Raw genomic sequence first — 14,610 nt, 5'->3', positions numbered from 1 at the left:
CGGTAAGGAAATCGGGACCGGTTTGTTAATTAGCCTTTGGAAGAGTTGAGGTTAAAATCCTTGCATTCTTGTATGTTCGCAATTTGCGGAAGGGCAATAGGGTTCTTGCGAATGAAATAAGAGTTGGTGAAGTTGGACTCGTCAAATTCATCTTCTCATCAATAAGGTCGATCTTCTTGATGCTGAAAATTACTGCTTCCGTGCGCGTCATCATGCAACGTTCGACGTTGACCTCGTTATGGATGAAGCCGTATACTCCTAGGGTAAGGTTTCATAACCACATCGTCTAGGTAGAGAATCACTATCGTTATTTGGGAGAGACTTGGGGGCTTCAACAGGGTTCTCGTTGTTTGACTCGTTCAGGTGCTCCTAGTGACGTTCGTCAACTTTTACAACATATTCCCACAGCGGCACTGTATTGAACAGGTTCTGATCCTCAATCGCTAAATATTCATCAGGGTCGGAAGGGCGATGCTCGTTGATGTCAATTGTCGCAATAATGAGCGCGTCTTCGTAGACGAAGAGCCCCAGTTCTTCTTCAATGCTGCCTTACTCCCTTGCTGACATCCAAGGAGCTTTCTAGTATCGTTATCAGCAGGTACGAATGCAATGCTATGTGCGACATCTTCGCTCTAAGGTGGAGTGTCTACAGCCTCCAATGGCAGACCCCACATCTACTGATGGCGGTATCGAGTTCTCTTCGACATCTGTGTACAATGTTGCGAAAGAATCATCAGACCGACAAAGAACACTACTGCTCTCCTTCTCTTAACTCTCTTGGCCGACCGTCTGGGTGGATTTCGCAGATTTCAATTCCTTTTCGGCAAACTAGTTAGTCTACACACTTTGAAGGTCCACTTGCACTTGCTTACGAAGTGGGGTGTCTCGAGCCATCGCAGCATCTCGTCCATCGATCAGGATGCTTAAGTTTTGACGTGATCCTTCTGAGCTTTCACTACAAAATTCGCGATCGTTATTCTGCTAGTGATAACGCTGACAGCAACCTCTGCCACGGTGTTCGATTGTCACAGAGTGGGAGAAGTTAAGCGGAAGGTTAAAGAGGAAGGGTTCAATACTAGGCTTTTACCCAAGGCAGAGACGATGCCCAAACCATTGGCTACTTTAATACGCATGCAGCAGACTATCCGAGAAGCGATCTGCAAGGGGGAATCCAAATTGCTTATTGGCAATGGATGAAACCCCATGGATAGAAAACGAAAACCTGGGGTTGGGGGAAGAAAATGTGTGTGAGTAGACACCAAAATGGCCGCTCGAATTCCCCATGCATTCCCGACCCTTGGGCTCTTCGGCGAGACTGTCGGGCGGGAGATGAAATCGGTGTTCTCAGGTGGGACAAGATTCTCAAGATTTTCCTATTTCCAGAGTATCTATGAGCAACCACTCTAAACATTCGTAAGGGACATCTAAATGGGACGAGGGAAGCAGGAAGATCATTTAAATCATTCAAATCGTTCAAGGTCCCCGGTTGGTTAAAGTTCTCAAGGGGCGCCGCGCACTTAGCTAACCCAGATAGGAAATCAGAGTATAATTATGTAAGCCATTATCGCAAACCCATTGGCAATCAACTAGAAACTGGTCCGGCCATTCTCGCCAAGCCTCCGTCGTTGTCTGAGCTTTTAGCGCGCAACTAACGCGTCGTCCCCAAGTCGCGTCCGCACCTCCCACTTTGAAGCATCCAACCCCAATCCACACTTCCTCCATCTTTCGATTCGGTCATCAATTGTCGACAGAATGGAGGATCCACCTGAGATTATCCTCTCTCAACCTCAAAAACGTGCTCTTGAGGATGACGAAGTTCCACCCCTATCCACGCCCACAAAGCCTCCGCTTTCAGAAGCATTATCCACACCATTGACCGTCCTATCGAACACTCCTAGTCCTTCTCCATACCACAATATCATTCAGGCGGCTGCTCCTGGAAGCAGCAACAATTCGGTTGCCGGCGACGTCCCGACCCAGAGACAATCTACACCCGCTTCTGGTAGTGGGAAGCAGCCTGCTAAGAGGAGGAAGCTCACCCCCAAGGAGCGAGAAGAGCAAATAATGGAGAAGGAAGCTAGAGAAAAGGTAAAAGCGGAATTGAAGGCGAAGAAAGAGGAAGAGAAACGATTAGAAGAGGAAGAAAGGCAGAGGAAAAAGGAGGAGCGTGAGGAGGAGAAGCGACTTCAGGATGAGGAGAAACGGAAGAAAAGAGAGGAGCGAGAGGAGAAGAAACGAGCTAAGGAGATTGAGCTGCAGCAGAAAGAAGAGGAAAAGCGAAAGAAGGAGAGGGTCAGTTATTCGCTCAACATCTTGCGTCCTGACATTAACCCTACCAGTCCCAAATGAGGCTCGGTGCCTTCTTCAATATGAAACGAAGGACGGGTGGTGAGGCTTCTGGGAATACAGTAGTAGAAGCCACCCAGCCCGCTAGTACCGACACAATATCGTTAGAATTGAAAGCTACGCCAACGAATGCTAACTCCGCCCCTGTCTCTCCACAGAAGGCAATCATGAAGAACGCAAAATCAGACTATGAGCAAGTCTTCTTTCCGTTCGAGCTGCCTTCCCATGCAATCCTTGCACCTTATAACCTATTCGCGGAGGACCCCGTCGCAGTGGCCGCTACAACCACTCGGCTCGAGAAGTTCATCAGCGGAGAGAAGGTAGACATGGAGCCGATACAGTTCTCTTCACGTGGGCCCAGAGGCTTACAAACGTTGTCTATTACGGAGATCGTCGATAAAATCAATAGCTCCTCTGGGGATGTCATCGACCTAACAGGAGAAACTAACATCCACTCACGGCAGCCCCTCGATCTACTAAAGCATATCCCTATGAAGTACCTGCATTTCCCAGAGGATATACGTCCACCTTACTATGGGACTTACACAAAGCAGTACACTACACGGGAAGCCGCGAAGCTAGCACGCAATCCCTTCAGGCGCAATCTTCATCAAGTTGATTACGACTACGACTCGGAGGCAGAGTGGGAGGAGCCAGAGGAAGGCGAAGATCTAGATTCTGAGGGTGACGAGGATCTCGATGAAGAAGGAGAGGACGATATGGACGGTTTCCTTGATGATGAGGAAGACCCACAGGTGAAACGAAGGCTGATTAACGGCGACCTCGAACCCATCAGCACTGGTCTTTGCTGGGAGGATTCTCGCGGCGTGTCGCATCTAAACGATGGATCTGGAGCAATCTCTACAGAGTTCAGAGAATTCAAAATGGGTTTCCTCTTAGGTATGTGCACCACAGCGTAATTCATAAAATCATTAACAATACCCAGAACCGCAACCGCGATCCATTGATCCCTTCTCAACCGCTTACTGGGTTCCCAACCCATCCCCTGTCGCCACCTCGACGCTCTCTGTTCCAAGTAAAGAAATTGCTAGCAATGGCCTGATGAACCCACCCCGCCTGCCACTCACCCAACGCCCCGTCAACGGCATGCTGAACACGCTCAACTCCTCCGACAAAACTCACCCCACCTCGGCATCCAAACCAGCGAAACCGCCAAAACGCCTGATCCCAGCCGATCAACTGCCTGCCTTCAAGGCGGAGGTCTCAGGAAGCGACCTTACCAAGATCGCTCTGATTGAAGCGCTGAAGAAGAAGTACGTATTGCTAGTGAGAGCGAGTGGATGCGTAGACGAAGTAGAGGGGTTGCTGACCAAAGATAGATTCCCCAAACTGCCGAAAGATGCCATTAGCAACACGCTTAGCTCAGTTGCTTCGCGGGTTGGCGCTAAGGAAGTCGATAAGCGCTGGGTGTTACTGAACTGATTGTTCAGTGTTTGAAAGTGCAGATTAATACGGTTTTCTTCATGCATCTGTTGGGAGTTTCACGGTGATAATTTTCCTGTACTAAGGGCCAATACCCGGTACTACGGTGTTTGAGTCTATGTTCACGGAAAACAATGCTCGCATTCAGTGTGCGAGCTGGAAATGGGGGCGTTTGAAGTGTTATTTGAGTAAAGGAGACTGTCTAAAATCTATCATCATGGTGGCATATACTATCAACTTGTCTTGAGATGATGGACTCAGGAGTAGAATAGATGGGGAGGAGTCTCCTGGTGTGTCCAAATCTGTACCCATACACACTTGTCCTGCGTCGGATGTGAAATCTTTTCCTATCACAGGCGATGTGTCAGGCCAGTGGTATTTTCCAGATTGCATTCGCTTTCGCCGACACCAGAAGGGCACAAGGTCAGACGCGAAGCCACCAGTGCCATGCGACCTGTAGCTCCGGATTCCATGAGATGTACTGTTCCACTTATTGAATTATAAGAAAGAAGATGGTGTAGATGAAAAAGGTTTTGTGGATAGAAGGAGACATATTGTATGATAGTGAGGCGCGAGGAGTGAGTGTTTCTCGGGAGGCGTTCAACATTCCTTCGGACGGGCGGTTGGATAAAGCGGCACCAATTACAGCACGTATCCACATGGCTCGCGTTGGATAAGAACAGTCGAGTCGTAGCACTTTACGCCACGGTCTGGCCGGAGACCATATTATTAAATACTAAGGGGCGCCGTGTCCAATCTGGTGGAGGGCAGTATTCTCTGCAGGCCACAGTTCCGAAGATATTCTAATCCTAAAGTCTAACTGTGTCATCACCTCCTTTACAAATGCGGGGAAAGCTGTCTAAGATACGAAAGTCAGTCTTTTCGGCGTGGCGACTCTGTCAGCGTTGGCTTCGTGGAGGTGTCCGAAAAGTCAGCCGCCACGTGACTTGCCCTTCACTACGGGGCACCTGTTAGCTTGCCATCACTGCGTCGCTCCGTATGACAGGTATAACGGCCGCTGTTAAGACGCTAGAGAGTAGTTGATCGACGGGTTTGGACAAATGGAATTCTGAAACAGCCTTTGTTATGGAGAGGCAGGAAATAGAGAGGTCGTGTGGATAGGGAAGCGCGCGCCTTCGCTGATTCTTGGACGCCTTGGGCGATCAGGATGAGAAGAAGCCATGAGCTACTCATTTCCTTCGTCATTTAACGAAAACAGGAAATGCATTACCTCCTGCTGATTGAAGTGCAGCAAAAGTACCACAGAGTGGTTTCCCCACTGCGATGATCTGTCTTGCTGTAAGGCCCACAGTGCCCCCGACCACAAGACGGTGTTGTAAGCGCCTCGAAGCGGGCCGTCAAGGTAGCGGTACGTACTCCTTCACTTTGGCCTCAGTCTTACCAATCCATGACCTGCACGAGATGCATTCGGAATCCTCCCTTCCCGCGTTATTCTGAACGTTTGCTGCACGTCAGTATCCCTCTCACGGAACAATATCCGGACAGCGGGTTTCCAGCAGGGGAATTACCAGGAAATTTTTTCAATTCAGATTGATGAGATCTAGCCAAGAATAGAGAACGTGTGCGGGGAAGGCGAGGGTTGGGCATGGAAACAAGACGGGTGGCCTTGTTCCCGTGAGCGAACTAACGGAAAATTTCTTCAAGACGTTTGATTGGAGAGCTTACCGGAAGGATGCGCGTTTCTAGCTGTATCTAGATGATGAAGTGTCGCCTTGTGCACAACAAAGGGAGGGGTTGACGATGAAAATAGATGTGGTGTATTATCGACTGGGCCTGTGCGTCCCGTGGGCGCCTGGGATTGGCATTGGGGAAGCGCTGTTGGCCAATTGACGGCATCTGATAAACGCTGGACCTATTCTTGGTGGAACTTCAAGTGCGCCATTTACACGCTTGTCCAATCAGTGAACGCTTCGAGTCATCTCGCCTCGCAGTCGGAAGGGGATCAACTTTCGGCCGCACCTCAAGCGCCCACGCCAACCCAGTCGTGGGGGTGTTGTCCTTCGGCGGCGGCGTCAGCACGCGCTCAATCTTCCTTGTTCGCTCATCTGCGGCTCCACCCAGCGCCCAGAAGCCTAAGAACAGATCCACTGACCAAGTCCATCCATGCAAGAATAGCAGTCGAGGTTTGACTGGCTGACGGTCCACTGGCTCATCTTAGCCTATGGTTTGAAAAAAGATGATGGAGGCCTACAAAGACACCGCTTCCGCATAACCTTCAACGCTGCCTCTTGGTCTGAGACCATCGGAAGACAGACATCGTGCCTCTTCCTTTAAACATTTGTCCGTTGTTGTCTTCTAGTGTCCAACGTGAAGCCTCTTCACTTTCCCAAACCCACCGCTTGCCGGCCTCAAGCGTCTGTTTTCGACCATGGCGTCGCTGTTATTCTACTTTTCCGCAACTGTGCTGTTTAGTCAGTCAACAGTTGCCTTCAACTGTTCGAAGCCTCCCATCTATGTCGACATTCACAAGAGGGCCGTGCATGGAACCGACCGCTTCCAGTATGGATCATTCATTGGTGTGGGTTCGCCAGCACAGAACCAGAGTCTCTGGCCCTCACTATCACAAAACACCACTTCTTTTGCCTCGTCATCGTACTGCAACAACAACACCACACTAAAGAACTGTTCAGTATCGACTGGGGGTTTCTTCGATGTATCGCTTTCTACCTCGTATGTCACCCATTCCATCCTGCCCAATACCTTTGTTAACACTGTATAGATTCCAAGAAAATGGAAAGGATTTCAAGTCAAAAGACACAGAAAGAAATGGAACCTTCACTGGTATCTATGGTCAAGATGATATGCACCTGTACACACACTACTTCGAAACCGACGGAGCATCACAAACTCTCCTTTCCAATGTCACTATCGAGGTTGCCGAGAGTGGAGCCATCACTCCAGGTATTGTAGGCATAGGTGCTTCATCCATTGTTCTCCAGGACCTCATCGACAGGGATGTGATCGCTGGTCGAACATACTCACTCTACATCGGACAAGGCCATGACCGTGCCGGAGGCGCTGTAAATGGCAGCAACACGTTTGGAGGATACGATGCTGGCCGCTTTACAGGACCGGTGCACAAGTACTCGATGAAGACTTCCAACCTGAATCCCATGACCGTTCGCGTCAAGGACATCATCATTACCGACTCTAAGAACCCCGGCACCAACGTATCTCTCTTCGATCCCGCCAAATTTCCTTCAATGAAGTCTCGACCCGACACTTTCGAAGCTCAGATCACCACTGACCAATATCCACTTTCCCTTCCTTACGAAATTACTCAAAATTTCATGTCTCAACTCGGTGCCGAAAAGGATAACACCTGGGGTGACAACTCTCTTAAACTCAAGAATCCTTTCAGCGGCAGCCTTTCTATTGTTCTCGACGACGGCTTTACAGTTACCATTCCCCCAGAAGTCCTCGTGAATGCATCAAACATCACGCCTATCCAAGATCGCGATGAGAAGTCAACCGCCCCGTTCTACCTCTCTACTGCCTTCCTCAGCCAAGTATACCTTATGGCCGACTTCGACACATACGTTTTCTACCTCGCCGAGGCAATCCAGAAGAACAACGCTGTCATGCCGCAAACATTCTGCCCAAAATCCACACCGACTGCCTACGAACGACCAAAGCAATCCGCATTTGTAGCGCAGGGATTAATCGGGGCCGTCATTGGAGGTATATTCGGTGGCATTGGTATCGGCGTCGTTGCATTCTGCTTCGTGATGGCTATGAGGAGAAGACGCGACGAGAAGAAGCTTGAGGAAAGGTTGGAGAAGGGGAAACAGGCGAAGATTATGCAAATGGAGGTTGAAGATGTACCGGAGTTCGATCCACCACCAAAAAGCGCAACGCCTTTTTTTTGGAGAAAACGGTGATTATGGATGAGAGTGGTTGATGAGGGTGTTTTAATTTCTTCGAGTTTATATCATTATACCCAGGGCTAGCTTTTCGACAGCTCGCTTCTAGTACATATTTTAGATGTTTAGATTCAATTCAAGATATTGATCAAAAATTAATTTTGCATCTCGGGTATATTCTGTGCTGTGGATGGGCTTACGACACGTAAATCATTTTCAGACTTCAGACGTGTCGAGAATAGCGATGGCGCTGAAGGCTCAATTAGTTAGCCTCTGTCCGCGCTTTCTCATCCATCCTACGTGTAGAGTCCTTCGATCTCTGACTTTATGTTTCTTAGGATTTCCTCGGAACTTACCATTCTGTGCTTTTCCTTGTTAAATCCATACCCCTGCTTAAGAAAAGATCCCATATGCCCGCACTTCAACCGCAGCATAATGGAGCAGGTGTGTTACCAGAGCACTCTGCGACATAACGCTCACCGTGTTCACCGCCGCCAATTCGCATGGGTAACGTATTCTATCAGTAAGCTACGCACCCCGAAAATCACCGAAAATCACGAAAATCGCACCTCAAGATCTCGCCAGAGGATACGCAGAAAAATCTAATAATGTAACATTGGCATTTTATACCCCTTCTAAGACATATATTAGAGTCTTAGGTTCTATACCTAAGATATCAAATTTCAAGGCCAAACTTAGGCTAAATATACACCATAGTCTAGAAAGACAACGAAACTATATTAAAATCTTAGACTATTCTTTCAAGTGTTGTTCAGATCTTGAGGTGCGGGTTTCGTCATTTTCGGTGGGTTTTGGGGTGGCGCAACTTACTGATATGCGCAGCTTACTGATATGCGCAGCTTACTGATAGAATACGTTAAGCTTCTGTGCTTCTGGCTGGCAGCGCTATGGTGATCGGGATGAAACAATCATTGAAGAAGCCTTTCAGTCCTTATTCTCCTAGAACAGAGCAAACGATGCAACTCGCTAGTTTAGTTGTGGAGCGGCAACGTCCCTCGGCACCATATTGAATCGAGCTCCCGCAAAATAAGAATCCGTGGTACTGACGCAGACATTTTCATCCTATGCAGAATTCCCCGAGGGTTTCCCGAAACATAAAGATGTTGTGCCAACGCGGATTTCGTCATCTTACTGAAAAATCCCTACAAGATTTAACTTCAGGATTGCTTCTCTAATAGCTGCAAAGTCTGTCCGTCGCACCTTCAGTCAAGATGCTAGGTAGACCTGAACCTAGCTAGCTTCAAGCCATCAGACCTGTCACGCCTGAGAAGACAGGACGTAGGGTTGCATGCCACCTCCGAATATCAACAGTCTATACGAAAGGTCTTTTAATTCTCCTTATTCATGCCCATGATCATTCCGTTTCCCCCCTTCGACCATAGCGATGTCACACAGCTCGGTGCGAGTCAAGGGAGCGCATTCCACCCTTATCCCTTGCTATGCCACCATACAAGTTTTCTTTCCATTTCCCCTCAACATTCCAGCCATTGCTTCGACAACTGCAAAATATCCCAGAAGTTCTTAGGTTTATATCACCAAATCCCTCTGTTTATGTTGCTATCGTCACTTATTACGAGTGTACCTCGCCGTTCTCTTTCGTTCGCATTGTTATCAGAACACCAAAGGTATTGCATTTAGAAGAGGGATAATTTGCCTCGTGGGATACAGCATACTAGTACCCATGTACCTTCATTTCAAACAGCCGTTCTGATCAAGCCGTCCCCGGAAATTCAGCAGCATTCAAGCGCATTGCAAAAAATACGATCAAAATACCCAATACCTTGTCACCCGAAGAGGGAAAAAGGAGAGAAGACAATGGCGTCGATTGGAATACGCACCACCGCCTCAGGCCAATTGAGCAGCACAGCCCTGGCTGCGGTCCTAACAGGTGTGGGAGTTGTCATCTTAGGGCTCCTCATCAGCCTCGTGTTTCTCCTCTGTCGAGCAGTGCGAACACACAACCGATATTTGAAGGATCTGGAAGAGCGAGGAGTCGCCATCGCGCAGTCACAGGCACGGCAGTCGAAAACTGCGCCAATCGCCAAACCGCGCAGAGTACTCAGGCGCAGTGCAATCCTGCCATTCAACTCAAAGAACGGATGGGGCACATTGTCCTCCGTTAAGACTATCAAAACTGCGAAGTTGCAATCAATTTCGCCGCATTCTGCGCCTCCGAAACCTGTTGGATTTGTGGACAAGCCGAGCTGCCTCTCGTGGCCATTCTCGACGCGCCGATCGTCAGGAAGGGCTATTCATTTGAAAAAGATAAAGGTTCCGACCCTCCCAACTGTGATAGAGGGCCCAAAACTATCAACTCTCGTTCCTAGACTAAGCGATTCTTTGGGGTGCCAGCCGTTTTCACCAAAGAGGACTCGAAGTCACCGATCTTCGGGCCAATCATTACAGAAACGACATCCTGCTTTTCGTAGCGATTGGCAAGATGAAAATCACGACGATGTTACAGCAACACAACCCGAGCCTCGATGCAGAAGCTTGGCCACGAAGCCGATAACAAAAACTGAAACCCGGTTACTACCGAATGGATCCGGGTTAGTTGCAGAGATTCCTGTAAGCCTGACGAAGAGCGTACAATGTCGCGTTGAGGATTCAAAACTACATACAAGGTCTGCTAGTGTATGTAGCCAAAGATCCGGAAATGACCCAGAAGCGCCGATGCCTCCTCTTCCATTGCATGTTACGCGCCCCAAGAGTGGGAGTCAACAACGAAGCCTCCTCAGTAAAACCCCATCCCAGCTTTCAGTCTATGGTCTTGAGTCAGCTGGTAGTTCTATTCTAGCCACTCAGTCAAGCCCAATTCTGCCACATTACAACAACATTCAAGTCCAGAAATGTTCCAGGAGGAACTGGAGGAATTCCCTCACTATTGGACCCAGACCCTTTGGAGGTATGCTCACGCTTCATGAGAGGAACAAGCGGTCTCAGGGCTCGATCAACAGTAACACGGCTCGATACAGTGTTGACACTCCCTCGGCCAAGCAAAAGTCTCAGACAGAAAATCGACGCTCTACTATGAACAACAACTCCTCAGGCGTCCAGTCTATCAGAAAGGTCGAGATGGATGAACGCGTTCTACTAAGCAAGGTTGTTTCACCTACTTATTGTCCACTCAGTGTTCAATATCTAAATACCCCTCGACAACAGTCAAGATCCCAGGTTGCCGCTTCGGGGTCCCCCCAAGAACGCTCAAAGCGAACGTCGATTCTGCGGGGCATATCCAGGATGGATCATACTCCAACGCGCCAACTTTCGCAGGATTCTACACAAGTATCTTCGACAAGGAGCAGCAACGGAAATCCATTCCAGTGGGACTCTACAACCTTTTCATGGGGGAAGCCACCGACTTTGAAAGGAAGTCCTGCTGCTCGTAGTGCCCACCAGCGGCAAAACTGCGTCAGGATCTCCCTTGTGCCTATAATTTTAAGGCCTCCTTCTGGCACATCGAGCCCTTGCCCCTCAGTCCTAAATAACGACCAGGAAGATTTGCCACATCCATCTGTAGAGAAGAAGACCGGTCTTTATCTCAACTTCTCGAATGCACGATCTCTCCCAAGGCCCCCAAGTTCGCCCATGTTTGCATCAGATGTGAATATCACTGCGACAACCACCTGCGCTTCACTGACGCCGAACCCGCCTATGCTTTCTATGGCAAACGACGATCATAGACCCACCGAGCCACCTATGGTCAGTGACTCTCTCTGGGACCTCCAAAACTCATCTCCGCGAACACTTAATCGTATGAGCAGTTGGTCTTTGTTGAGTATTCCAAAGTTTCCTCGCCCATGCTGTAATCTGCCTGCTATGGGCCGGAATATGTCACCACCACCAACTTTTGCGCTATCTCAATCATCCAATGAATACGACGACGAATTGAAGACTCCAGACTCTCAAGCCGCTCCCTCATCCCCACTCGATGACCTCCCATTGTTTTCTTCATCACCTCAGCGACCACTCCTCGTCGATCAGTACAACCCTGAGTACCCTTATTTGGTATATCATACCCCTACCAGCAGTCCAACACTTGGACAGTTTCCTTCTCCCTTTTCAACCTTTCCAGAGGAATCTTCTGCAACGTCTGCCCGGACCATGAACTATGAGCGCTTATCAGACCCGCCTCCTTGTTCGCCAGAGATGATGCGGCCTCATGCATTTCTCCCTCTTCCACAGGATCAATTACTTCGATATTCTTCAATACAGAATACGGCTTGCCCATCGATTCTGAGCAAAGACACGTTCAGTACTCTCAATAGTAGCTCTGAAGGGAACTACTCACCATGTCACCCCGAAAATAAGCCAATCCCGAACAATTCCACCTCTGCACAGGAAATGTCTGAGCCCTTCATTGAAGCTGCTTTCACATCTAGCCCACCATCCCAACAGCCAGGAGACAGCAGGCCGTCACAGGAGAGAGTGAGGTCACCGACTCAATCTGGCCTCGCGCAACAGCCATTAACTGCACAGTCCTTCCCAAGCTCCACCTACTTCTCTGTACAATCTTCTCCACAACCCACGCGTCCATTCCCACCTCGTTCTCCCTATCCCTGTTACGCTCAACTTCCTGCCCCCACACTCAATTTCCGTGATATGCCCTCTCTCCCTCCGTCAGCTTCCGGACGGAGACGAAGCTCGCCAAGACCGCTTCAAAGTTCAATTCAGAGGCTACGACACATGAACCTAGAGGCTGAAAAGGGAGGACAAGGTGAGAGAAGGTATCTAAGGTGGGACCAAGAAGAACGCATCCCGCTTCCTGGAGATGGAAGCTGGCTCAAAGAGGCTGAAATTGCATACGAAAACGAGGAGGCATTGGGTGAAGAAAAAGAGCGAAGGCCTACAGGCGGAGTGCTAGATTCGTGGGAGCAAGAATCCACAATACTCGAGATCGTCGAAGACGATACTCTCGCTACTTCAACCTCCACCGGAGCGGAGACAGTGGAACTAAGGAAGAAACCCAACAAGTCAAACGCAGGAGCTTCAAGCATTCATCTGACTTCACCACAGGAGGATGAAGAGAACAGAAACAGAAGCTCCAATGTCTGGGACAACGACGAAAACTTTTGGCATTCGATACCTCCACACCTGATTCATCCTCCAAGCTTGCCGAATAAACCTAAAAACAACTTCCAGTCAGTCGCTTCATCTCCCAACCACACCGCTACTGCTGCCAATCCATCAATGCCAAATTCATCTCGCAAACGCGAGTTCGAGGTCGCAAAGGACGATTCACCCGCCACTCTCTCTATCTCCAGCAAACTAGACAAGCTGCGTGGTGATAGGAAATTGGCAGGTGGTCAGTATCGGAAAAGATATGCGCTCGGGCTTGGAACGCCTAATGTGAGGATACAGGTGGTGTCGCCAAGTGGGAGTGTGGATGGGACGCCGGGGAGTCTGTATGATGCTGATGGGTTTTTAAAAGCTTGAGCGATAAGACAGACCCTCTTTAACAGTAGCAATTTATTTTGTTTTGCGTAACATTTGTATAGGATTTAAGTTTCTGTGTTTAAGCTTGCATGCGTCTTAATATTTATTTATATGGATTTTGTGGTCGAGGGTTATTTTAGTATGGTGATGACACTCTTGAAATGGCAACTCCGCTTTAGTCCTTTTAACATACGACAGCTCAGAAGATGTCTAATACTGCCAGCATCCACTCATCTCCTTTGGCGCGATAATAATTAGATACAAATTCGTTTCTCTAATCCATAATAGAATGTGCAGGATCACAACCTTTATAGAATACCAGGTTCACTTAAGCCAATCAAGTATATACGGGCTCAGAATGAATCCAGTGTGTGTGGCAGCGCAAATGCCTGCAGCTTGCTGCTGTCTCGGAATAGCCGATTTGAATAATTTTGAAGTCTGAGGAGCTTAATCTTTCCGTCAAATTCAGTAGTACCGCCTCTACTTCAGAGGTTTCTTCTCCTTAGGCGGTTCGGACATTCCTTCGCAATGAAGCACCAGTTGCTGAAGCGTACGGATAGAAAGCTGTTGGGCGAGGTATTTTATCTACAATGCAGCTTAAGACTCCATCCAGGAGCTTTTGCGCCTCTCAGTTGTGGATCTGTCAGCTCGCACAAACTTGACCGTGCCACAAGGATCCAGGAGGAGCCCGAGTCCCACGCGCCATCTCACTGAAGTATGCACTGCGACGCCCTCTAGCTCACTCGGCCTCTTGAAGCAAGTGAAGCAGCTGCCGCCTGCCGACGTCGCCGCACCAACATACCTGCATTATAAAAAACCCCGAGATGAATCCTCTTTCTGTACGGCATTAAGCTTGAGAGATGTGTTTCAGAGTGTTATAATTTGCATGGAACAACGTGTGCATGATCATCTTGTAAAACCCAGTAGTCTCTACTCTGGTAATTTACCAGGGAAAGCACCACACTCCTCAATCAACGGACCAACAATCTTCGCGCAGACCGACTTCCCTAGAATTTCATTATCCCAAGTCTGGACACCTTGCATGTATTCGAAGGCGAAGCTCAAGCACGCTTCAACGTTCGCAAAGCATTCCGTCATCCCCTCGTTTGTAACACCAAACCACTGCCTTGCAACATCTTCGCGCATGTAAGGGCCAACGTGTTCAATCTGAGCTCCTTTTTGGAGAAAGCTGCGAATGAATCTTCATTCCAGATCTCTATGAGCAAGATGCCAAACTCGAGGAACATCAGTCGTGGCTTTGGCTCGCTTGATTTGCTCTAAGTCGAATCAGAAAGTGTGTAGAGAACAAAGGGCTGGTCGACTTCGATGTGGTGAGTCTGGTCTGCTGGCAATGTCTTCAACTAGAGTAATGAGGCTGACAGTTTGAGAGCAAGTCTCACTTTTTGCCTCGGAAGGATTCGTTTCTGAGAGGATAGTAGTTCTTCCAAGCTGACAGTATCCCAAGTCGTCGATCTCTTCT

General features: G+C 48.7%; 5 protein-coding genes across 5 annotated transcripts; 3 read left to right on the top strand and 2 right to left on the bottom strand.

The window, feature by feature from the left end:
• Positions 1–25: 25 nt before the first annotated feature.
• BDR25DRAFT_358151 (uncharacterized protein) lies at positions 26–1,205 on the bottom strand (the record flags this gene model as incomplete). The annotated part of the gene is made up of 9 exons (XM_033695895.1): positions 26–258; positions 303–369; positions 415–509; positions 566–632; positions 673–707; positions 774–816; positions 846–902; positions 936–1,006; positions 1,088–1,205. 9 exons carry the CDS (start codon positions 1,203–1,205, stop codon positions 26–28), a joined length of 786 nt encoding a protein of 261 aa, XP_033544728.1.
• Positions 1,206–1,752: 547 nt separating this feature from the next.
• BDR25DRAFT_291320 (uncharacterized protein) lies at positions 1,753–3,983 on the top strand (the record flags this gene model as incomplete). Its single annotated transcript, XM_033688581.1, has 4 exons — positions 1,753–2,292; positions 2,340–3,246; positions 3,293–3,620; positions 3,687–3,983. 4 exons carry the CDS (start codon positions 1,753–1,755, stop codon positions 3,787–3,789), a joined length of 1,878 nt encoding a protein of 625 aa, XP_033544727.1. The 3' UTR covers positions 3,790–3,983.
• BDR25DRAFT_358149 (uncharacterized protein) lies at positions 3,829–4,983 on the bottom strand (the record flags this gene model as incomplete). Its single annotated transcript, XM_033695894.1, has 10 exons — positions 3,829–3,865; positions 3,916–3,998; positions 4,028–4,106; positions 4,144–4,398; positions 4,429–4,485; positions 4,527–4,566; positions 4,622–4,685; positions 4,737–4,746; positions 4,776–4,807; positions 4,849–4,983. 10 exons carry the CDS (start codon positions 4,981–4,983, stop codon positions 3,829–3,831), a joined length of 792 nt encoding a protein of 263 aa, XP_033544726.1.
• Positions 4,984–5,869: 886 nt separating this feature from the next.
• Positions 5,870–7,776, top strand: BDR25DRAFT_266332 (acid protease). The gene is made up of 2 exons (XM_033686978.1): positions 5,870–6,480; positions 6,530–7,776. Exons 1-2 carry the CDS (start codon positions 6,179–6,181, stop codon positions 7,689–7,691), a joined length of 1,464 nt encoding a protein of 487 aa, XP_033544725.1. The 5' UTR covers positions 5,870–6,178; the 3' UTR covers positions 7,692–7,776.
• An 87-nt stretch (positions 7,777–7,863) lies between these two features.
• On the top strand, positions 7,864–13,130 carry BDR25DRAFT_395074 (uncharacterized protein; the record flags this gene model as incomplete). Its single annotated transcript, XM_033698351.1, has 9 exons — positions 7,864–7,938; positions 7,980–8,196; positions 8,458–8,490; positions 8,556–8,684; positions 8,726–8,816; positions 8,901–8,912; positions 8,963–9,017; positions 9,077–9,319; positions 9,363–13,130. 9 exons carry the CDS (start codon positions 7,864–7,866, stop codon positions 13,128–13,130), a joined length of 4,623 nt encoding a protein of 1,540 aa, XP_033544724.1.
• Between the last annotated feature and the right edge of the window lie 1,480 nt (positions 13,131–14,610).

The sequence above is a fragment of the Lindgomyces ingoldianus genome (genome assembly GCF_010093535.1).
Source record: "Lindgomyces ingoldianus strain ATCC 200398 unplaced genomic scaffold BDR25scaffold_27, whole genome shotgun sequence".
Classification (NCBI taxonomy): Eukaryota; Fungi; Ascomycota; class Dothideomycetes; order Pleosporales; family Lindgomycetaceae; genus Lindgomyces; species Lindgomyces ingoldianus.
This window is presented reverse-complemented; position numbering and strand designations above follow the sequence as displayed.